At 39.8% G+C, this 24998-nt stretch overlaps 1 protein-coding gene and 1 long non-coding RNA gene across 2 annotated transcripts in view; one reads left to right on the top strand and one right to left on the bottom strand.

Moving 5' to 3' along the window:
- Positions 1–16393, top strand: part of NHLRC2 (NHL repeat containing 2) — a 61757-nt gene extending 45364 nt beyond the window's left edge. The window contains exons 6-11 of the mRNA XM_084846168.1: positions 2494–2593; positions 3051–3282; positions 4823–4945; positions 8623–8832; positions 11706–11931; positions 13008–16393. Coding sequence (XP_084702294.1) covers positions 2494–2593; positions 3051–3282; positions 4823–4945; positions 8623–8832; positions 11706–11931; positions 13008–13264 — 1148 coding nt within the window. The 3' untranslated portion in view covers positions 13265–16393. The remainder of the gene's footprint in view (positions 1–2493; positions 2594–3050; positions 3283–4822; positions 4946–8622; positions 8833–11705; positions 11932–13007) is intronic.
- The window catches only part of LOC146351010 (uncharacterized), a 33470-nt gene continuing 10707 nt past the window's right edge, over positions 2236–24998 (bottom strand). The window contains exons 3-4 of the long non-coding RNA XR_014789487.1: positions 7451–7551; positions 2236–3255 (exon numbers count right to left, since the gene is read on the bottom strand). This is a non-coding gene — a long non-coding RNA (uncharacterized LOC146351010). The remainder of the gene's footprint in view (positions 3256–7450; positions 7552–24998) is intronic.

Below are 24998 nucleotides of genomic sequence, written 5' to 3'. Positions count from 1 at the left end.
GGAGCTGAATTTACAAGAAAGTGTTAGGGGTCAAAGCTTCTGGATGTAGTTGCTTTCTGTCCTTCTCCATGGCCAAGCCTGGGAAAGTATGTCTGGTCCCTGTCCTTGCTTTTTCAGTTTCACAGTGATTATCATGGAAACCGTTGCCATTGGGGAATTGAGAAAGTGATCTACTCAAGCCTGCTTCTGCAGTTGGAAAGTGTAATTGGGAAAATGAGGAGGAGCACTTTTTGGCTCCCCCTCTCATACACTTTGGCAGTCCTTTTAGCAAGTATTCTGTAATTATCAGCAGTGCCCTAGAAATATTAGCTGTATACTAGCCAAGCCTCTAGCCATCTTTGCTACCATTTCCACTCCACCCCTCCAGCATATGCAGAGGGCTTCTGGAAGAGGCCATTTTTCTCTAATATATATTGTGGTATGGAGAATCTAAGAAAAAGCAGCCATCTCAAGCTGCAAAGAAACTTTTTTATCTTCCCCAAACTGGTGTGCAAGTGACAAGTCTCCATCTTTCCTCCAAGCCCCCGGCAAGCATAGAAGGAACTAGAAAGGCCCTTTTTGTTGTTTGAATGCTGGATCTCATTGATCCTAAGATAGGAGCTGCTTTTTAGCAGGGTCAGGAAGATATCACATTCAGATACACACAGAATGTCTCTGATTCACTGTTTACTACCCATTGGGTTTACTACCCAAGTCCTGTTCCAGGTAAAAAAGTTCACCAAGGTTGGCCATAGAATCCCTGTCCAAATGTCTGGAGACGGTGAGTGGCTGGATGGGGAGGAATAAGCTGAAGGTGAACCCTGACAAGACCGAGGTACTTTTGGGGGGAGACAAGTGGAGGCTGGGGGATGTTGACCTGGTGTTGAATGGGGTACAGCTACCCTTGAAAGACCAGGTCCGCAGCCTGGGGGTCATTTTGGATTCCCAGCTGTCCATGGAGGCTCAGGTGTCAGCTGTGAGCTGGAGAGTGCTGTACCAACTCCATCTGATACGGCGGCTGCGCCCCTTCCTTCCTAACCATCTGCTCCCATTGGTAGTACATGCCCTGGTCTCCTCTCATTTAGACTACTGTAATGTGCTCTATTTGGGGATACCCTTGAAGACGGTTCGGAAGCTGCAGCTGGTACAGAACGCAGCGGCTCACCTGATTAAAGGCAGCCACCGGCAAGATCACATCACTCCAGTGCTGAAGGAGTTGCACTGGTTACCAGTTGTTTTCCAGGCCAAATTCAAGGTGTTGGTTTTGACCTTTAAAACCCTATATGGTTCCGGCCCAGCCTATCTTAAGGAGCGCCTCCAGCAGCACCAGACACGCCGCTTAACAAGATCAGCCTCGGATGGCCTTCTCTCTGTCCCATCAGCCAGGACAGCTAGACTGGTGGGGACGAGGGAGAGGGCCTTTTCTGTGGTGGCCCCCACTCTGTGGAACTCCCTCCCTAGGGAACTCCGCCATGCCCCCTCTTTAATGAGCTTCCATCGTGCATTAAAAATGTGGTGGTTCAGGCAGGCATTTGGGGTGGGTTAGGGTATTTTAGAAAATGTTTTTATTGTAGAATTTTATTGTTTTAAACTGTTTTATTATATGCTGTACATTGCCCAGAGTGGCTGGGTGACCAGCCAGATGGGCGATTAATAACTTTAATAAATATAAATAAATAAATAAAATCCTAGGATACGGTAGTGTACCAACAGGTCCTCAGTTTCCCATTCCCTCCCCATTCATCTTTAAAAATGACCTAAGATTATGAGTCTCAGTTTTGTTATTTAAGCCCCACACCCAGTAAAATATAATCTCTGCTCCTAAAACTTTATTTTATAGGGTTGCAGCTAATTGGATCCGTCTGCTCACAGAAGGATCTTTGTTCCAATGGAAGTTTCTATGAATGGAAGGGGGAGGGAGATTTTTTTTTTTTGCAAATTCCCTTGTTCTCTTGCAGCACTCCACACCATCTCCCATCCAGATCCATAGGGTCTCCCAAACCTCTGGACCAGATCTGATGCAGATACAGACACACACAGGGCTGCAAAAGAAAGCCTCAGCAAAAATTGCCTTCCTCCCTTCCATTCAGTGACACAATTGAATACAGCCCATAATCTATTAAACTGTTGCTGACACAATGGTCAGAAACATTCACCATTACAGGTGGTTCATATTTTATCATGTTCTAGCTCTAACTTGATACTCCATCTTGAGAAGTAGACCAGAATTAGAAATGAGTAATTTTAGAAGAGATTGGCAAGTTTTTAAAGCCTTTATTAGATTTGATTATAAAACTGCAATCACATTTGTTTCTGTGTTTATCCATTTTTGCACAGCACTATATGCATTATTAAAACAGCCTGAAGTACATTCATTAATATTATTAACAGTTGAGAGTATTTGTTAGCTACTGAACAACTAGCAATTTGAAAAGTGTTTTTTAAATAAAAAAAGTAGAAAATCTAACAAGAGCTCATCCATTGCCACTTTTACTAATATTGTGCTCTTTCTAGTTTCAGCAACCCATGAACATGATGTTTTGTGGATTGCCATGGCAGGTACACATCAGATCTGGGCCCTCATGTTGGAATGCGGAAAACTACCCAAAGGAAGGTAAGCTAGAATGTTGGACCTGTCATGGAAACACCAGGTCAGTAATTGATGAGCAGAATGTGTAGACCCACTAGGTGTCACCCCCTGCTATACCTTTTTGTATTTTCATTTCTTCATCTGTTACTTGCTTATCCAAACTATTCAAGCAGAAATCCAAACTGTTCAGATTAATGAGCAGTTGGACCACAGAAGTTTCTGTTTCCACCAAAGCAAATGTAGTTCATGGTCAGTGTTTTTTACTTAGTACAGTTGGGAGAGCATGGGTGAAGAGAAAAGGGTGCAAAACCTGTTTGTATTTTCAGTTAAGGATTGGTAGCAGAAGACGAAGCTCCACAATTGAGGAACAAGTAAAAAGGGAAGTTTCTTTCCTTTGCTCGTAGGATTGAAGTTGCGTAATGTAAGCAATGGTATAAAATTGCTAGATAAGATGCATGGAAATGCCCCATTTTCCCCTTAGTGATTTAAAGAAAGGATCCTGCCTTCGGTTTGCTGGGAGTGGAAACGAAGAGAACCGAAACAATGCATATCCCCATAAAGCAGGCTTTGCACAGCCTTCCGGTCTGTCTGTTGCTGCTGAAGAGCCATGGAACTGTCTTTTTGTAGCAGACAGTGAGAGCAGTACTGTGCGAACAATTTCTCTGAAAGACGGAGCTGTGAAACACCTTGTGGGAGGAGAGAGAGACCCAGTGGTGAGTTACATGTATTTTTCCTGTTAGTCCTACTCAGGACCACTTTAGCAAGACTTCCAATAAGGATATGATGTCTTAAACATTGAAGAGAGAGAGAGAGTTATTATAGCAATTGTTAATATAAATCTTAGTCACTGTGGCAGTGCTGCTTCACTCCTCCTTGCCATTCAGAAATCTTAATTCGCAGTACAACTGTGTTGGCCTGCAGATTGTCACAGAGCTCATAGTCAGCAAGTTGCTATGGATAGTCCAAAGCTACAGTAAGGAGGAGGAAGAGTCAGAAAATATATTCTACCAAGAATGTGGATTTTGTTCTCCACCTTTTGTCAAGTCACACATTAGGAAAAGTAGCTGAGTTGGCTAATGCACAAACTGATAAACAACCTCGTAGTTTGTTGCAAAATACAAAGAGGTTTGTTTTTACCATTAGTGATTTTAATCACAGTATTTTTAAGTTACCTTAAATACTTTTTGAACAGAAAGGCATGCATAAATGAATAATAAATGAGGGTCAGGGCAAGCATTACAGATTGCTGGAAGATTAATCTTCATTTTGTTTAACACTTTCATTTTTCAAAATAAATTTTACAAATTTACAAAATAAATTCACAATTTTACAATAGAAATACTGTAAAATGTTTCATAACATCCATCCTTAATTAGATTTACCTAAAGGGAAGAAAGAAAAGCAATCGTATTAATCCATATACAATGTATATGACTTAAGTGCATCTTGAACCGTATCACTCACCTTTTCGTGGTGGGGAAAATGAGCCACTTTGAGTGTTGAGAAGAGAGTGCACGGTGCGTGCCCTTGCAGCACTGCAGCACTTCTGAAAGCAGGTGGAAGAACTGCCTGTTTGCTTGCTCCTTCAAACTGTCAGTATGTCAGGTTCTAGTGCTAGGCTAGGACTCTTTCTGATATCCCAATTTTCCAGGTGAGAGACATTTTTACATGTAATAGCATTCCCAAAGCTCACACACACACACACACACACACACACACACACACACACCCCTGCATACACTTGTTCTATAAATGTTTGAATTGGTGCTGTGAAATGGATATAGGAAGAATTTCCCTGGTGAGTGACTATTATTGGCGTGGGACTGAGAACTTATCTGTAAAATCTACCAAATATTCATCTGTTGGTAACATTTGCCTTTTCTAAATCTGATTTCATGTTGATGGTTCAGTGATTAGACAGTGCTGTACTTTGCCCTGTTTCATTGTGCCTTAAGAGCAATTCAGCAAGAGTAATTAAGCAAGGAGCCTAGCTGATTTCACTAAATTGCGATAATTTTAACATTTACGGTGCAATCCTATACAGGTCTACTTAGAAATAAATCTCATTGTTTTCAATAGAGCTTATTCCCAGGTAAGTGTGTATAGGATTGCAGTCTTCATACCATTCGCCCACAATGCAAGACCAGCTATAGTTTTCATGCTCTTTCTTCTAGTTTAAACAAGTAGCTTCCAAAACTGATCATATCATTGGTTCTTAAGAAACCTCTTAATTATTTTTTTCCTTTCAAAAAGAATTTATTTGCCTTTGGTGATATTGATGGAGCTGGGATAAATGCAAAGCTGCAGCATCCCTTAGGAGTAGCCTGGGACAAGAAAAGAAGCCTCCTGTATGTTGCAGATTCCTATAATCATAAGGTGGGCTTGCGTAATGCATTATTCTAAGTTATTTGACTTTTGTTTCATCACCACTACTACAGAGTCAGGCTTTAGACTTTCAGTAGTAGAAACTGTGTTTGGTGGAGTTGATTAAAAAATTATAACTTCCTTGTACATTATTATAGTTGCTTCATATATTTTCTTGTCAACTTATACATTATTTGTGGAACATACTTTTAATTATATACACCAGGCAACAATGTACCAGGTTTATATACCAATGCGCTCTGGACGCTTCTCTTATAGAATCATAGAATAGTAGGGTTGGAAGGGGCCTACGAGGCCTTCGAGTCCAACCCCCTGCTCAATGCAGGAATCCAAGTCAGAACATCCCTGACAGATGGCTGTCCAGCCTCGTCTTGAACACCTCCAGTGTGGGAGAGCCCACCACCTCCCTAGGTAATTAGTTCCATTTGTCATATTGCTCTAACAGTCAGGAAGTTTTTCCTGATGCTCAGCCGGAGTCTGGCTTCCTGTAACTTGAGCCCATTATTCCGTGTCCTGCACTCTGGGATGATCAAGAAGAGATCCTGGCCTTCCTCTTTGTGACAACCTTTCAAGTACTTGAAGAGCGCTATCATATCTCCCCTCAGTCTTCTCTTCTCAAGGCTAAACATGCCCAGTTCTTTCAGTCTCTCTTCATAGGGCTTTGTTTCCAGTCCCCTGATCATCTTTATTGCCCTCCTCTGAATCCTCTCCAGTTTGTCTGCATCCTTCTTCAAGTGTGGTGCCCAGAACTGGACACAGTACTCCAGATGAGGCCTACCCAGTGCTGAGTAGAGGGGAACTAGTACTTCCCGGGATTTAGAAGCTATGCTTCTATTAATGCAGCCCAAAAGAGCATTGGCCTTTTTTGCAGCCACATCACATTGTTGGCTCATATTCAGCTTGTGATCGACAACAATTCCAAGATCCTTCTCGCTTGTAGTATTGTTGAGCCACGTATCCCCCATCTTGTAACTGTGCCTTTGGTTTCTTTTTCCTAGGTGCAGAACTTGGCATTTATCCCTAATAAATGTCATTCTGTTGTTTTCTGCCCAGCACTCCAGTCTGTCCAGATCACTTTGAATTTTGTTTCTGTCTTCCAAAGTATTAGCTATCCCACCCAATTTTGTGTCATCTGCAAATTTGATCAGCATTCCCTGCACCTCCTCCTCCAAGTCATTAATAAAAATGTTGAAGAGCACTGGGCCTAGGACTGAGCCCTGCGGTACCCCACTCGTTACTTCTCCCCAGTTTGAGAAGATCCCACTGATAAGCAGTCTTTGAGTCCGATTCTGTAGCCAACTGTGGATCCACATGATCGTTGTTTCATCTAGCCCACTTTGAGCTAGTTTGCTCATCAGGATATCATGGGGCACTTTGTCGAAAGCTTTGCTGAAGTCGAGGTATATGATGTCTACAGCATTCCCATGGTCTACAAGGGAGGTTACTTGATCAAAAAATGAGAGCAGAATCGTTTGGCAGGACTTGTTTTTGACAAATCCGTGTTGGCTTCGAGTAATCACGGCATTGTTTTCAAGGTGCTTCCAGATGGATTGCTTTATCATCTGCTCCAGAATTTACCCAGGGATTGATGTCAGGGATTGATGTCTTGGTAGCTGCCAAGGTGCCCTACCCCTCCCGTTACTTAAAAAAAAGTATACATTTTGCTGTGAAATAGGTTTCTTTTGGTGCTGAAAACTCTGGGTTCAAAGGAGTGGTTTAGTGGGTCGGGGCTCAGGCCCCACTTCTGCCTTTTACTCACTCTTTTGGTCAGCTTACTTCCCCTTTCCACGACTCCCATGATAACCATTTTGTGGTGATGCGCCCAGGTCAGTTTCTCCAATTGCCAAATGTGTCTGCAGCCCTATAAACCCGGATATATAGCAGTGGCAGTCATTTGCTAAGGCTAAATTCACATGTAGTGATACGGGCCCCCAATATCAGTCCAACATAGCTGATATTAGGTATATACAGACTGTGTAAAATCCACTTTGTCTGTGTTTTGTGGATTGTCAGGTGCCTTTCTGTCATCCGCCCACAGACGGATGCAAATATTTTTTTTTGTCATGCGGAAAAATACGGAAATAATTACGTAAATATTTACGTAAGTATTTACATAAGTATTTACATAATTTGCCCCAGTACATAACATTTAGTGTATTTTCCCCTATTCCATTCTACGTTTCCTCAGCAAACACTTACATATTTTTCTACGGATTTATATGCGTAAATTTCGGGAAAGTAAAAAAATCATCCAGAAGTCCATGGACTCCGCAGGGCCTGAGGGGGTTGCTCTGCAGTGGATTCCGCAGGTTAGATTCTTAGAAATCCGAGCTCATTTTAATCCGTCTTGAATTTCTCCAGCATCCCTAGCTGATATGCTGCTGGCTGCTGGAGGTCCCATTAAACATCAGATATAGCAAGGACATTCACATGTACTTTGTGAATTCCTAAAACCACTTTCCTCTTCAAGGAAGATACATTCATTTATTAACCAACCTGCCAATCCTTTTGCCACTCTTTTCCTTGCAGAAATTTCAGCAGCCATTTGGAATCTACGTCTCTTCTATAAATGCTCAACGAAGTGACTTTCTTTTTTTCTGTAAAAATGTGGAGTAGTTGTTCAAATAGTCCTTCATATTGCTAATAGATGGCATGCTAACTGTTACTGGCCTATAATGTCTTATGAAGTGAGAAGCTGTATCCGTTATCTACTAGCAAAAGTCACTTATTATGAGAGGCAGAGAAGAGGTGTTGGAAATACATAAGATTCCTCTCTTTGAAGGCTCTCTTCAAAGAGTTTCTCTTTGAAACTCGGCATGCAGTTTTTCGCTTCAGTTATAACAGTGTCCCCAAGTGCAGTGCTTACTTTTTACATAGTAGTGAATGGCTGTTACTTATTTATATGGGAAAAAGTAAAGAGGTGTATTTGGGGACATTGGGGACGTATAGACTAAATCTATACCCTGCCTTGGTGCTGCCAATTCCTTGTGAGGGGCAGCAGGTTTTCCCCTTCCACCTCACATAGACCCAGTGGTTTGTGTAGTCAAACCTTTGATTCCATTTCTTGGTCATGCCAGGGTGTGTATAATATATACAACTGGCTTTTGGTACAATTGTTTACAATTAAGTGGGGCACAAGTGTGCTTATCACGGCATGCAACAGGGAGATACAACCAGTTTCAGGCTTCAGGACTGTATACGATACAATAATAAATGCAAGTTCATTGCACTTGTGTTTTGTACATACATGCACACAACATATATATGTTATCTACGTCAGGCATTTTCTTAGTATGCATTAAAAACATGATGTATGAAGCAGTTGTTAGGCTAATATTGCTTCACTACCAGCACATTATCATGGCTACGATCATTGTCATGCCAGCCAATCTTAATTAGTACCTGTATGTGCTTTATCTGGTAATAACAGCCTTTTCCCCACTTTTAATTTTGATCAGTGCTTTGTTAAATAGTAAAATACTCTGTTCTAAACTTCCTGATCAAGCAATCATTGGGGATCAACCTTGTCCTAACAATTCTTAAACTAGGAGTTCAAACTCATTTGCTTTTGAAGACTCTTCTTTTAATGCCCAAGTCGATACAGTAAAAATTAATGCATTGTTGTCTTTTATGATTTACAAAGTTTGTTGGGTTTTGCTTTTCTCTAGATTAAATTTGTAGATCCCAAAATGATGAATTGTGCTACACTGGCAGGTACAGGAGAAGCGAGCAATGTCATCGGTTCCAGCTTCACCTCCTCAACTTTTAATGAACCAGGAGGCCTGTGTGTTGAAGAGGGAGGGCGTTTGCTCTATATTGCAGACACAAACAATCATCAAATTAAAGTGCTAGATTTAGAAACCAAAATTGTTTCACTGGTAAGCCACCTTTATAAAATGTTATATAGCACTTTCTACTCAGGATAAATTATTACAGTTTGGTCATCTTTCATCAGATATCCCACTGCTACTGCCTCGATTGCATGAAAAATAGCAGTAAATGTGTTCTTATAGTGTTTTATAATGATCTGGCAAACAGAACAGCTTTTGTGTTAAGGATATCCTGTTAGGCTTAAAATAAATGTTCCATCTGTTTTTAAGAGGCTGTAAAGGACACTTGTGCAGTTGGAGTAAGCTGAGGTACAGAAATTTCAGCTTTCAGAGCATTGTTGAAATTGGATATGGGAGACCTGATTACCTTCTCATCTTGGTTAAACAAGTGGGCTTAAGCACCAAGTGTGTTCTCTGCTCATCCCCACCATAAAATAGAAATAATAGGTCCCACCTTGTGGGGTCTTACAAAGAAGACAAATGAGATAAATATTGTAAAGTACTTTGCACATGCTCTAGAAGTCTTTTATTAAATAAATAGCCTCTCTCATCATGGGGCAGTATCCTATACTGCCCCTTTGCCTCCACTAGCTCTGTTTTGCTAGCAGAATGGACAACTAGTGCAACCAGAAATAGCAGTTCCTAAAATAAGCATGAGAAGAAGCAGAAATGCTAATTTCCAGAACGGGGCACATCAGCAAAGCTCCCTTCTGTGATCTCTGCTGACCTGCCCATTCCAGAAACTAGTGTTGTGCTCAGGGTCTGTTCAGCTAGCACGGGGACACTCTAGGATACTGCACCATGGTTTTTACTGAATTAACAAGCTCCTGCAGCTGAAGCAGAAGGATATTTCTGTTGTGGAGTCATCATATCTGCACCAGTGGAACTTCCTTCAGGCCTTGGTAACTCTACTGTCATTACCTTCAAGCCACTGGGTATCGGGTGTTTTCTTCTACTTCAGTCAACTAGGGATGGCACCAGGTCTCATAATGGCAAACTCCGGAATTGCCTGTTACCAACTCCATTATTAACCAAGCCCAAATTTCCTCTTATGTTCAGTTCCAGCTCGTAAAGGCCTTTATTCAGTACCAGATCTTCACTTTCTCAAAGTTACCTTTGTTATAATTGGCAGGGGCATCAGGGAGACCTCATGACAATAGATGTCTCAGTCTTAAATTAAAGCATAATGTGCTACCAGAAAGGATGAGAACTGTAGATTTCAGCTCTTGTTCAATTCAGTGAACAAGGAGGAACTGAAAGCTGCATTTCTCAAGCTTCCTAATGGTCATGGAGGCTTCAGAGCATGCTGAGGTGCCTCCACTGCTCCCAAGAAGACCGGAAACTCATGGATGAGGGTCTCCATCACTGTGAGACCTTCTCACCAGGTCAGATAGGGCTGGATCTTACAGCATCCCCAAGCAGCATACTTGTTCCTTCAAGAAAAGTCCGCCCCATCTAGAGCAGGTATCTGAATACAAAAACAGGCATCCAGAACATCAAATCAGAATATCTGACATACTCGGCAGGGTTGGGCACCCATAATGTTTACTGATTTTCTCAATGGTCTTACACATGCCAACCTCTGCATAGAACTACACTGCTAACAATAAACAACAACTCTGGCCTATACAAGTTTATTTACTTTACAATATAAAAAATAAAATAAAATGCTTTTTTAAAAATAAAAATGTTTTCTTTGCCATCTGAAATTATATAAAAGGCTTGACCTAGCACTAATAAGGATGTTTTATTCTTACAGCATCAGTGTTAAGAAGTCCCTGGATTCAGCATTAGATCAAGGATGCAGAATCTCTGGCCTGGGAGCCAAATTTAGCCCACTTTGGATTCCAGTCCAGCCTTCCAGTTCCCCAGATGGCCACACACTCTTTCCCTCAGCCAATGACCAGAAAAGAATTTGCTCCTCAGGCTGAAAGAGGTTCTGCACCACTAGCCTAGTTAATCTTACATCCTGAATAGAAGGAACGAGACCAAGATTTTCTTTGCAGCTCCTAATGGTCCAGGAGGTTAATATAGTGGAAGAAATTGTACAGGTGTTCAAAATCCAAAATGTCATTTGAAGGGTTACTTTTAATAGGAGCAAGTGATACTGTTAGCTATACTTCATATACAGAATGCTGACAATACAATTTAGCCTTCTTTATAGATTTTGGCTCTGCCTTACTATCACGAAAGGCATAACAGTTCAAAGGAATGTATTCATCACAATGATAATGCTCAATCAGCTAGGGTATGGCTGCTTCCTCAGCAAAGTCAAGTGAATCCAACACCCCTCTTATTTATTGTCCTCTGATATATAAATATCCATAGAATATAATCACTAGGTCATTTTAATTGAATTCTAAAGTTGTCACATCCACGGTGAAATATCTTATGTTTTAGGACTACCAGTAAAGAAAGAGGAAATGTAAAAGTTAAGAGTCTCATAACATTAGTAACATTTTCAGTGTAACAAATAGTAGATCTCTTATACTGTTTACAGTATAACAATATCCAACTGTTTACAGTTGGATTTAACAGCTATCGGAGCTGAGTATCTATTTAGACTGTAAGCATGTGCATCTAAACATGTCAGAACTGCCAAGAGAAGCAATATTTATCTATCCTTTTGTTTGACATGAAAGCTGACAAATACACTGGAAAAGCATAAACTATGCAAAATTCTAGAAAATCTCCTTAATAGTAACTTGTAGCAAACATCTTTTGTTTAAAACATGATGATTCATGCCATTTTAAGAAGTAAAAAAATGAGCGAATGATTGAATGGAACACTGGGCCTCACAACAACTAAGACAAGTTGTTATGCTTGTGTATTTTTGTATCCATCTGTTATTCAACCAGTTAATAAACTTAGAATATGAAATACTTCAACAAATGAATATACCGTTCTCTTCTTTTGATAGCTACCTCTTCTAAAGGCTGACACAGTAGACTCTGTAGATAGTCAGCATGTGCAAAAGAGTACTATGGCAAAACTACCAAAGCTGCCTAAATCTGCTCCAGATCTTCAACTACCTTCACTTACTGTAAGCCCTGGCCAAGCACTTCACTTCACACTGAAACTCAGCCTTCCTCCAAATACCAAACTGACTGAAGAAGCACCCAGTTCATGGTTTCTCACATCAGAAGGTAAAATATCCTAGTTATTATTTAGAGTGAATATATGCTGAGCCTTGCAGTGTTCTGTTTCTTACCCAAGATAACTGTCACAGTACGTTTATTTTGATGGTAGTAAGCTATGTCTAAAAATACAAAATAGTATTGTATATGTGATGTCCTAGTTACCTCAAAGTTACCTTTAAACCTACTCCTCATTTTCTAGGACCTATGGAATCAGAAATTGACAAAGAGCTTATGTAACTTTTGCATGTGGTGATTTGTTATGTAGATTTGAGGTCAAAGCTCTTAAAAGTGACTTCTGGTTACAGCCAGATTCGGATCAGACTTAGGGCAGTATCTCATGGTGTGATTCCGCAAACTCAAATAGAATAAGTATAGTTCGATCAAGTCTTTCTGTTGCGCAAACACTTGTGCATTACACTTGTGCAACTGGTTGTGCAAGCACTTGCACAGCCATTTGCACAACCACATGAACAACTGGTTGCACAAGTGCACTTGTACAAACGTAACTTTAATTGAACTCTCTTGCACATAGTTTGGACCCTTGTTTCTGCTAGCACAGTGTCATTTGCGCTAGTGAAATGACACTGTTGGATACCGCCCTTGAGTATTTCCATTGAAGTTGAAATTGTTGTCATTTTATCATTTATCTTTAAATGTTTCAGATATATTATTTTAAGATGAGTTTGAGAAAGAGGATTGGATCCAAAGATGCTAGTGAAAAGTTTCTCCCACTCACAGAAGGACTGTTTCTCACTTAGTAGAAGAGTGTTATATGAGACTGCATCTGGAAAATACACTGGAAAATATACTCCAGCTTGTATTTTCCTTATTAACTCTTTCTTATATTGTAACATAACTTGTGATACATTATGTTGGTGTACCGCAAGAAGTCTTCCACTAGCTGTTGTGCAAGAGTTCATGGAACAGCACTAATGCATTTCCTCCTTCCTCTCACAGTTCTTTGAATCCATATTTAGTTTACAGTAATACTGTTTCAATAATACTTAATAAAATAAGAAGAAATAGCAAGTTCTAGTATAATAAAATCCTAAAATACTGATGGAGTACCCTTTCTTTTCTAGGCAGTGAGTGGCTGCTTCATGAACAGAACACATCTGGAGAAATTGAGGACATTTATAAACAGTCTGTAATCCCATTTCAGATTCCTACGAGCTGCCTATCTTCTGAAGTTGTACTATCAATCAAAGTGTGCCTATATTACTGTAGCAAGGACAGCAGTGCCTGTATGATGAAAGGAATCTCATTCAACCAGCCTTTCCAGATAGCTAATGTAAACCAAGGTAGCACAGCTCCAATAGAGCTCATATATGCATTTTAACTAAACCAAAGCAAAAGAAGCCACGCCTTCTTCTTTTAACACAGGAAGATACGTTTCTGAACTTGTGGGTTGTGTTCCCGGACCTTCTTACTTCTGGTCTTCCAGCAGAGTGTAACAAACTCAGCCATGTATTTCAGTTACAGATTCACCTTGAAAGCCTGTGGAGAATATATCCAGTATGCTTCATCAGATGAAGTACAAACGCATTGTGCTGAATCATGAAAAACAGAATAAAATTCTAGTGCTCTATTTCTTTATAGTATAAGAAATACATGATGAAGTGGGTTTGGAACACTGTGTTAATAGTGGGATAATCTTGAACAAGGATCAACGGTCCCATCTTGAACGTTCATTCATAATGGTTTATAAGAAGTTTTTCCTATGTATGGTCAAGTCCATACACAAAAGCCTAAGGGCACAATCCTATCAGGATAGGCGGCCACCTCTGAACTCAGAGCTGACCTCCTATCCAACGCAGGGCAGGAGACGCACAGAGGACATTGTCCCCTCTGTGTTTCAGCCGCCTGCATTTATGGCTAAACAGCCAATTTTGGCTGTCTAACCATGGGATCTCGGAGCGCAGGAAGCAGCAGCCGGACAATATGTAGGAAGTGTCGCGTCGGCATTTCTGACTTCCCCGCCTGAACATGCCCCCAGGAACGCCCCATTTTTTCCTCTCTGTGCTCCTCTTCTGAGCATGGGGCCGTTCCATGCTGCCTACAAGGCAGTGCGGGAGGGGGTGGAGGTCGGTTCTCAGGGAACCGACCTATCCTATGGCCATCTAGCCACTGACTAGCGGCCATAGGATTGCTCCCTAAGTCTATTTTTCCTCTTGAATAGATAGTTAAAACACAAAGCATTTTGTTTTTCTGGATTATAAACACTGTGTCTTCATCTTAATAATATGTATTTAAGAAACTGACATCTTCTGAATTGATCCTAAAATATTTTATAGAAATATGTTCTGTTATATAAAACTAATGTTTATGCTTTATATTAAAGAGAACAATTTATGAAAGGTCTAATACTGATAGTAGAGCTTGCTGCATTATGAAATAGAAACCATATCTGTGTATCACTGGCATTCTGTATTTTTTTCCTAACTGCCATGTCCATTCACATATAATGGTGAAACTTCAGAATTTAATATCTTTAGCCTAAAGTTACTGTGTCTTGATATGAAGATTTCTTGTTGAGATTTTTGGCAGTGCTATGATAAAACCAAAGAGACATTAACCACACTTTACATCTACGCCAGACCATATTAAGCCATGGAAATATTTCAATTAGCTTTGTAACGCTTTACAAAATAGAACTATTTAGATGTATATGGTTCTCTGAAGGTCTTAGCCATCATTATCATTGATTTGTTAATAATGCATAAGTTCTTGCAAGTGCCCATTAAAACCGTTCACAGAAATTATTCGTTGCTGGAATCCACAATGGGTTTAATACAAAGCTCCAGTGAAAATAATCTTTGGATCCAGTCACTGTCTTTAAATAAAAAAGGAAAGCAAAAAATATTAGAACTAAACCAACGCATTTTTAAAAATAAGGTTTTACAAAACAAGCATCTTTTTAAAAGTATATTTGAAGAAATCGTTTTGCACACAGTTGCACATGATTTGCCTCAAAGTGGTATATCTTTCTATCCAAAACCTAAGTGAATTCATATTTGTATTTAGGAGCAGTGTATTGGCTTTAATAACCTTTCATCTGAATTTGTTCATAGCTATATCAACACCTGGGAGTTAAATGGCTGACATTATTGGTTGTAGATTTTGCCTGTTCTGCAGCTATCTAAAATATTTCTGAAGAACTCTTTGAAGGTGCCTTCCAGATGTTTTGCATTACAACTCCCATAATCCCCAACTATTGGCCATGCTGGCTGGGGTTTATGGGAGTTGTAAAGGAAAACATCTGGAGGGCACCGGATTACTTATCCCTACTGTTCATATTTATATTACACATGAATATGGTGAAAGGAAAGATAATAACAGTGTAGAACAAATCCTTTCATGTCTGCAGTTTGGAGCTCCATGTTAAGAAGCATATGGTGTGGCCTGGCTTTTCCTTCCTCTTCAAGATCACTTGCCAGCATACCTGAGAGTTAAAAGATTCCTCAAATGCCAAAAATAACAGTATTCCCTCCAGCACTGTATAGAATTTGACTATTTCAGCAGCCTTCTGGCCTGTCATTCAGGTCAGGTTTCGAAACTCTTTTAAGTAATTTCGTACATATGACAAAGAAATAATAGACATGGAATTTTATTTGTTATTTTGAAAGTGTTTTTTTTATAGGCAGGAAGAAATGTGCTTTATTCCAGAGCAACAAAGCTAGTGAAAGTGATCAGTGACTTCTTTTTAATAATGTTATTGTCCTTCCCTTTTACAGTTTTTTTTTAATGCTGCCTTAGAATCCAGGTACTAGTTCATTCATTTTCAGTCAGGAGATTTAAAAAAAGTTTGTTGTTTGCAGAGAGCTCTCAGCTGAGCAAGACTTTTCTCTCAACTCAGGAAATTAATGGGGTTTCTCCATTTCCATTAGATAGGATCGTAGAAATGTTGGTTTAACCAAGACACAAAGAAGTTTTCATTGTCTTTCAGTAGAATGAAAAGTATATACTGCATGGCAGCAATTAAAATCTAGACTTAAATTTGATGTGTGATCTCTTTGTAACCCTTTGTATCTATTATATAAACATCTATACTTGGGGACTTATAAGCTGTCCTGAAGACTTTTATGTATTTGTTTTAAAAAATCTTGTTAATTTTATCAGAAGGAAAGGATAATATAGGATAGCTTTTCCCAACCTGGTGCCCTCAGTTGTTTTGGACTACAATTCCCAGCAATTCCTATTGGCATGCTGACTGTAGTCGATGGGACGTGAAGTCCAAAACATCTGGAGGACATCAGGTTGGGGAAGGCTAACAGTCATATAGGTCCATGAGGGGTTTTTTTACCATATAATCAAAATCAATGATGTTACTCAGTTCCAATGCTTAAGTTATTAATCAGCACTGGAGTATAAAAGCAACTTTCATGTAGGCCTAGTTTACTCTTTTTTCATGAGTAAAAGTGTACAAATTGTTTTAATATAAAAACCAATAAAGATAGGTGATAATTTGCGACAGCAGTTTCATTCCACAAAAATGCCAAATGTTGCATGATCTCCTTAAGCTGACTTATTTCCATTTAGTGTGTTGGGTTGGAAACCTATTTCAGAATATAGAAAAGTAGTAATGGCACCAAATGGTTTCAGAGTATAATTCATTTATTTCTTAATTAGATACATTTATATCCCTTTCTGCCTCCATAGAACTCAAGGGGGTGTATTTATGGCTTCTTGGTGATCTACACAGGCACTGGCCAGACCCAGATTTATTGAGCTTCAGCAAGGTGGCTACATCATGTGCCCTGGGACACCTTTGAAAAGTAGTTTTACTAGACTTACATCACAACTTTATACATGTCTACCCAGATGTACATCCCATTTAGTTCAGTGTGACAAACTCCTAGGTATGTGAGTATAGGATTGCAGCCTTTATACCATTCACCCACATTGCAAGCAAGACCAGCTGTATTTTTCAACCTAGTTTGAACAAGTAGCTTCTGACACTGACCTCATTGATTGGGTCATAAGAAGCCAAATTTGTCACATCTTGATTTTAGCAGTGACTAGTTTCAAGGCTTGCTACCTTGGACATTTAAGTTATTAAACTATATTATTTTTATAACTTGTAGTTGTCTAGATACTAGATACTAGAAAGTTAAGAACTATAGCTTGTGAAGTTTGTGTAGCTGTAATTATTATTTGGACTTCCTCTTCCTTGTTGTCATAGTGATTTTGTGCATATCAGAATTACTGTACTATTCAAAGCCTTAGTACTAAGTGGGAAAAATATATATTTTTCAAATTATACCTACCTACCATACCTATGAGTAGACACATAAATTGGGCAGTGCACTGGTACAAATATTCCTCAGAACATTACTATGAAGCAAAATCTCTCAGGTATCAAAAGACTGTGTGTTGCTGTGCTGTATCTCCCCCCTACTTTTAACTTATTTTATCAGAGAGGTCCTTTGATGAAAAATTGAATAAATGATTCACATCACCCTAGTTCAGAGATCATGCAAAACCATAGTTTGGTGTGATGTGAACAAGCCACAATGAGCCTTGCAGTCATGCACTCCACTCTCCTCCAGTTTAGTTTGCACATGTTGTGTTGTCCAAACCTAACAAACTATGATTAATATTAACTATGGTTTGTTTGAAACAAGCCAACTTCAAACCATGAGTTATGAAGCTGGCTTGTTTAAATAAAACACAGTTAACAACAGTTTAGGTTCAGATGGCAACACTAAAATGTGGTTAATTGAAATTGGAAGCAAAAGCCTGAGGCTTACTGTTGTTTGTCATGCTCAACTATGGTTTAGTGTGCCACCTAAAAGCAACCAATAAGCACCTGTCTGAAAAAAACATGTACTAGTCACTTAAAATCAAATCACTTGCATATTAGAACATCCTCTTTGGTTCTAAGTTCGCCGTTTTGTCTCTTTTTATAATTTGCTTTCTTAACATAGTTGATTGGAAGCATAGGTTGTTGTTTTTTTATTGCATTTCTATCCCACCTTTTTTCCTCTTGCAAGGAACCCAAGGCGGCTTACATTCTCCTCCTCTGTTTTATCCTCACAACAACAACCCTGTGAGGTAGGTTGGGCTGAGAGTCTGTGACTGGCCCAAAGTCACCCAGTGAGCTTCCATGGCTGAGTGGAGACTAGAACCTGGATCTCCTGGCTCCCAGTCCAACACTCTAGCCACTACACCACACTGGCTCTCTAAACTGGCTCATCAAACTGGCTCATCATAGTTTGATGGTATAGTTCGAAGGAACTGATCCATTTGTTAGATTATGATGGTGTTGTTAAGGTTTCTTAAAAATAATTTGCATTTAAATTCTTCCAAAGAACCTGGGCTTTGTCAGGTAAGTGAACTTACAGTTAAAATGCAGTTTGGGTTCTATAGTGAAGAAAGTGTAATTGCTTGCTTGCCTTTAATCTACCTAGCTTTCCATTAAACCAGAGTAACCTGAATCAAAACTGAGATCCTCAATTAAGATAGGCCTGTGTTATGATGTGAGCACATCTATTATTGGGAGAGCTCAAACTGAAAGTGATACTTCAAAAGGCAGCAAATTAGAAAATGGTACGATTGGATCTCACAATGAACAGCATGGACTGTATTTTGCTGTAATTCATTTGTTTGTTTGTAACGCTCCTTTTGATTTTTTTTATGCTTATTCTGATGTACAACAAAATATTATCTTCTCATCATGACCTAATCACAAACATCATGTAAGTTTGAAAGAATGCAATTTAATTCTATATGTGATATGTTGCATTAAAGCGCTTTGCCACCCTGCCACATTTTCAACTTTGGTGCTGAGAACCATACGTTCCTTGTGGCACGTATGTCCTTTACCTGGTTTCTGTTTTGCACATGAAGATGTTCAGATTTCCTAACCCTAACCCTATTAGTGCCCCTTCATGGATCACTGCCTTGTTGTGGCGAAGGCGCTTGCGTAACTCAGTGAAGCCATAAGCTATGCCGTGCAGGGCCACCCAAGACGGACAGGTCATGGTGGAGAGTTCTGACAAAATGTGGTCCACTGGAGAAGGAAATGGCAACCCACTCCAGTATTCTTGCCAAGAAAACCCCATGGAACGTATCACAAGGATAAAAGATATGGTGCCGGAAGATGAGCCCCTGAGGTCGGAAGATGTCCAATATACTACTGAGGAAGAGCAGAGGGAATTTCCAAGTAGCGCCAGAAAGAGCTGGGCCAAAGCCAAAAGGACACTCAGCTGTGGATGTGTCTGGTGGTGAAAAGAAAGTCCGATGCTGTAAAGAACAATATTGTTTAGGAACCTGGAAGGTAAGATCAATGAATCAAGGTAAGCTGGAGGTGGTCAAACATGAGATGGCAAGACTGAACATCGACATCTTGGGAATCAGTGAACTAAAATGGGCAGGCATGGGCGAATTTAATTCAGGTGACCATTATATCTACTACTGTAGGCAAGAATCCCTTAGAAGAAATGGGGTAGTGCTCATAGTCAACAAAAGGGTGGGAAAAGCAGTACTGGGGTACAATCTCAAAAACGACAGAATGATCTCAGTATGAATCCAAGGCAAACCATTCAGCATCACAGTAATTCAAGTCTATGCCCCAACCACTGAGGCCAAAGAAGCTGAGGTTGATCGGTTCTATGAAGACCTACAACACCTTCTAGAACTAACACCAAAAAAAGATGTCCTCTTCATCATAGGGGATTGGAATGCTAAAGCAGGAAGTCAAGAAATCACCGGGATAACAGGCAGGCATGGCCTTGGTGTACAAAATGAAGCAGGGCAAAAGCTAATAGAGTTTTGCCAAGAGAACACGCTGATCATAGCAAACACTCTTTTCCAACAGCACAAGAGGCGACTCTACACATGGACATCACCAGATGGTCAATATCGAAACCAGATAGATTACGTACTTTGCAGCCAAAGATGGAGAAGCTCTATGCAGTCAGTAAAAACAAGACCTGGAGCTGAGTGTGGCTCAGATCATGAGTTGCTTCTTATTGCAAAATTTCGGCTTAAATTGAAGAACATAGGGAAAACCACTAAACCATTCAGATATGACCTAAATCATATGACCTAAACCACCTCCCATATGGAGCTCTTCTTAATGACCTACTTAATCATTGTAAGGATTGCTGAAATGATACATGTGAAGCACTTCAAATTTCTAAAATTAGAATTGACCTCATAAAAATCTAAAGCAAATCAGGTAACATCAAAAAAAAGTCACAAAGGTAAACTCAGCAGTATTAACCATACTTACAAAGGTAAGTATGAAGGGCACTCCTGGTTATAATGAAGTTGGTGTTGGGGCATTTTATTTTACCTGCATTAATTTTTGAATTCAGTAGTGCTGATTTGCCAATCATCACCTTAAATGAATGTATGCTTTCTATCAAGGACCATTTGCACAATATGAAATGCATGCTTATCCATATTCCTGTGTTGTTTAACATTCTTATGCATTCTTATTCCCAGACCATATTTACGAGAGTATTTTATGTTGCTTTATTTCAATCCATTCCCATATCCTATGTTAAAAATGCACTGCAGTATTTGAAAACACATGTTTAATCAAAGTTAAGTACTGCAGTATTTGAAAACACATGTTTAATCAAAGTTAAGGAGATTTACCTGTTAAAAGAAATTAGCCACAGCTTCCTACAAGGTCCCTTATGAGGAAGTTAATTTTTCCACTTTACTGTGCAACGCTAGGGTGAGGAATCTGTGCATTTCAAGTCATTGTTGGACGCCAACTCAGTGGCGGCTCGGATTTCAGTGGGGCAGTTAATCTGCTACAGGTTTCAGTCAGAACCTTAAAGGAGCTCTTTACAGTTCTGACTGAAACCCGGAGCAGATTTACCACCCCACTGACATTGGAGCCACCAGCTTTCACTGCACCAACTCCCATAATCCCTAGCCAGCTATAGTCTAACCACAACTGAATGGCCAGAGGTTCCCCATCCCTGGTGTAAAGTGACCCTTAAAGTAGATAAAAACTGGGATTTACTCTAAATCTTTAACAGGGTAATCCAACACATATCTACTTAGAACTAAGCCCCATTGTATTCAATGGAACGTACTTCCAGGTAAGTGTATGTAGGATTGCTGCCTAACCCATTAAACATCTGTAGCATCCTTGCAGTTACTATGTGAACAGAGTTAACTCCTATCCAACTAAACACCTGAAATGTTCTCTGGACTTTTGCAGACGCATACGCCAGTTTCAAGCAGTGATCAGGTCTAATGCTTATGGGGAAGTTAAGATCTTTCCTCTTATCTCTGCAGGTAAATACTCAACTAGCAGATTAAGGGCTCCCTATATTTATTGTTTCTTAACTATCTGTAATTTAGGCAACCAAATTAATAGGATTAAGCGTTCCATATAGGGAGAAAAATCTGTCATTTATGTATCTCTGAGCTTTTCTACATGAGGCTGCTAATCTACTTTTGCTTTAGTCGCAAAATTAAGATCTGGTTTCTAAAGAGCTTTTCCTTGCCTGCTTGTGTGCTATGTAACCACTAGGTGGCACTGTGCTATAGCTGAATAATGCATTTACACAAGTAGGAAAATACATTTACTTTCACAATACTCCATTTTCCCTACTATGGGAAAGTGCTTTTTAAAAACAGAAGAGAAACTTGAGGGTCACAAGATCATCTAAAGAACCTGTAAATAACCATGAGTAAGAACTGACAAGCGCACAATAAATTTATTTGATATAAAAGCTCACAGTTTGATGCTTAAATCTAGATAATGCCCACAAATAAACAACATGATGTATCCTGAAGAGATCAGATGAAGACATTAGTTCAGGAATTTCAGAAGCAATATATAGTTCTGCTGAATGAATTTTTCCAGGTTTAAGCCCATAAAGGTTATAGACATGTTTATCTTTGCAGCAAAAGTTTTAATCAGATGTTGAATCTTATGCTAGGAAAGATCAAGATTGTTCAGAAATGCAGGATTGCTGGATTGCTAGCAATATTTCATTTATAACACTAAAGAGTATTGGGCAGCCTAGAGACAGATTGGATACACATTCATTGTGAATGGGTTCACACAATGCATATGGAATGGGTTATTGAATTCTGGATTATTGTGTAGCCCAAACCCAGCTGTGCTAACAACCCATGGTTTATTAACCATGAACAATGCAGAAAGAGAAACCATGGTGTGTTGTTGGGTTGTGAACTCCGGGTTGCTTAAACCACAGGCAGTTATATGTGAACCCAGAACTGTGGGTTGTTCATGGATTGTTTTGCCAGCCTACAGAGGTGACAGGCAAGAGTGGTAAAAAAAAAAAACACAAAAAAACCAACAACCTACCACTGTACATGTCAGTACTATGGTGCCACAAAAGGCATTTAGGATACAGGGAGGGAGCAGGGAAACAACCAAGGGATTGAGAAAACAAACCATGGTTTGTTCAGTCGTCTGCCAGACAAACCCTGGGTAGAGCAACAAACCATGGGTTGAATAAACTATGGGCTAGCGTAGATTTGCTACCACTGTTACCATTTTGGGAAACACCAGTAAAGGTCAATCATGGAGAACTACGTATAAACTTTGGATACCACCATGTATTTTCCAAAGGCATGAAATTTAAACGTGCTATTTCACAGAAAGTATATGTTAGCAAACCTGCAGACTATAATAATCTAAAAGGGGAGAGCAGCTAATGCCATCACAACATTCAGGTGGGCCTATTCACTGTTGTGTCAGGTACCTCGGCTCTCTCTGGGTAAGCAGCATGAGGATTTAAGTTATGACTAATAGGTGGAGATGGAGGACAGGAGCCAAAGGCAAGGCAATAGCTCACTTGAGAGAAATAGCATAGTTTCACAGTCTCCATTCTTAATTTGTTACATCCCTGAAAATTAGGCAATAGCTGTGATTATAGCAGAAGACACAAACCTGTGATAAAAATTGGGAACTTTTTAAAGAGCTTTTACACTTCTTTACCTTGACTCTTTTCCAGAACTGTGCTGTTCAAAATAGACTTTCTAGCAATGTTATGTCTATGGTACTAAGTGGTATTTTTTAACATGCTTAACATAATGACTTTATATTCCAGAGTTCCTTCAGAACAATAGGTTACTTCCAAGGACCAGCTGCAAGAAAATTCACCAGCAACCCATACTGGGATGGAAACTCAAGTCTTGTCTATACAACATGCTTTAGAGTGCAATCCTGTGCGTGTTTAGACAGAAAAAAAGTCCTACAACCTCCAGCATTCTCCACCCTAACTCTAACCCTAAGAGTGGCCTTAGTTTATACAGGGATGGTTGTTGATACCAATTGACCTGAAATGGTCGCACATTACAGTAGTCAGGGTTTTATTCTTCAGAAAGGAAGATCTTTGAATTTTATCATTTAGGAAAAATGTTACCCTGTAAATCATGTACATTCTTCCACAATGATAATGTCCTCAGCAGGAATAAGAAACCTCGTTACTGTAAATCAGGGATAGGCAACCTGGCACCTTCCAGATGTTTTGGACTACAGCGCTCATAATCCCTGACTATGGGCCATGCTGGCTAGGGTTTATGGGAGTTGCAGTGCAAAACTTCTGGAGGACACCAGATTACCTATCCCTGTTGTAATTACAAAGTCCTTACTCAATGATGTAATATATGTTTATGTTGTTGCCATCTAGTAGCAGCAAGGCAAAAGTGTTTCTGTAGAAAAGTTGGAACTGAGCATGCTCCAGTTCTGTGCTTTGAGGTGTGGTTGCAAGATGGATGCCAAACTGAGAAGCGTATGAAGAAACAGCACAAAATAAACCAGTTATTGTTTCCCCTTACCGGTGTAGGCTACCTATGTTACAAATGAGAGTGTTGCTGTTTAATAATTTCCTTGGCTTGTTTTGATATGTAATTACTTTTAATCCTAAATAATTTGTCTATGAAATCTAATCTTGACCTTATTTCTTTTTATTGACTGTAACTCATAAACCTTCATTCCATGGTGCGTGGGAACCACAAGGAAATACTTTAAGGTTTTTCTTTTCCATGTTTAACTGGGTTTTCTGAGTGACTGGCTGCAATCCTATACATGTCTACTCAGAATTAAGTTCCAGTAACTTCAAATATGCTTTCCCCAAGGTATGTGTATATGTATGTCTGCAATTTTATGCTCACTTACAAAGGGAAAGTCTCATTGAACAGTGAGGCTTAGGAGTGCACATAGAATCAGTAAGGAAACTTTGCTGAGGAACATTTAGGTCTTTCGTCACTCAACAATGGCCCAAGGTTAAGCAGTGTTCAGTGCATTTCAAAACAACATCCAACTCATAGGCTATTGTGGAACAGCCAATTAATTTCAACAAATTGAAAAGATAAATGTACTGTGCATTTGGGGAGTGAAGAAATGGACATACATGCTGTTTTTGCTCATGTGTGTTCCATATTGATTTCAAGTGCTTATTCTTGCATAAAACTGCTTATGCAAGACAAAGGTTCTAGTAATTTCCAGTAGATTCTAGTGATCAATTTTACAGTAAAAAACTTGGTTAAAACAACAACCTGACAGACCAAAGGACCGTTTGAATAAAAACATATTTGCCTATCAACAAAAGGACAGCAGAGAGGGAGCCAACTCAGCCTTCCTCAGCAGGGAGTTCCACAGCCTGAGAGCAGCCACCAAGAACACCCTCCCTTGCATCACTGCCAAACACATCTCTGAAGGTGGTGGTACCAAGAGAAGAGCCTCCCCTGAAGATCTTAAACCCCAGGCAGGCTCATGTGGAAGAAGGCAGTCTTTCAGCTAGCCTGATCCCAAGCCTTAAAGGGCGTTGTAGGCCCTAACCAGCACTTTTAATTGTTCTGGGAAACAGACGAGTAGCCAGTGAAACTGTTTGTTTGTTTGTTTGTTTAGTACATTTACATCCCACCTTTCTTCCATTGTGGAACTCAAGGTGGCTACATGTGGTTCCCATGTGGTCTCCCCTCCAAGCACTGACCAGGCCCAGACCTGCTTAGCTTCAGCAAGGTGGCTGCCTCATGACAAGCTGTTGCAGCAAGAGAGTCACATGCTCCCTGTAACTAGCCTTGGCCAACAGTCTGGCTGCAGTATCCCAGACTAGCTGAAGTTTCCA

The sequence above is a fragment of the Heloderma suspectum genome, chromosome 3, assembly GCF_057233095.1.
Source record: "Heloderma suspectum isolate Gila_16-S chromosome 3, 16-S_ref, whole genome shotgun sequence".
Lineage (NCBI taxonomy): Eukaryota > Metazoa > Chordata > Lepidosauria > Squamata > Helodermatidae > Heloderma > Heloderma suspectum.
The sequence above is the reverse complement of the archived record's forward strand: the minus strand, read 5'-3'. Positions and strand labels throughout refer to the sequence as shown.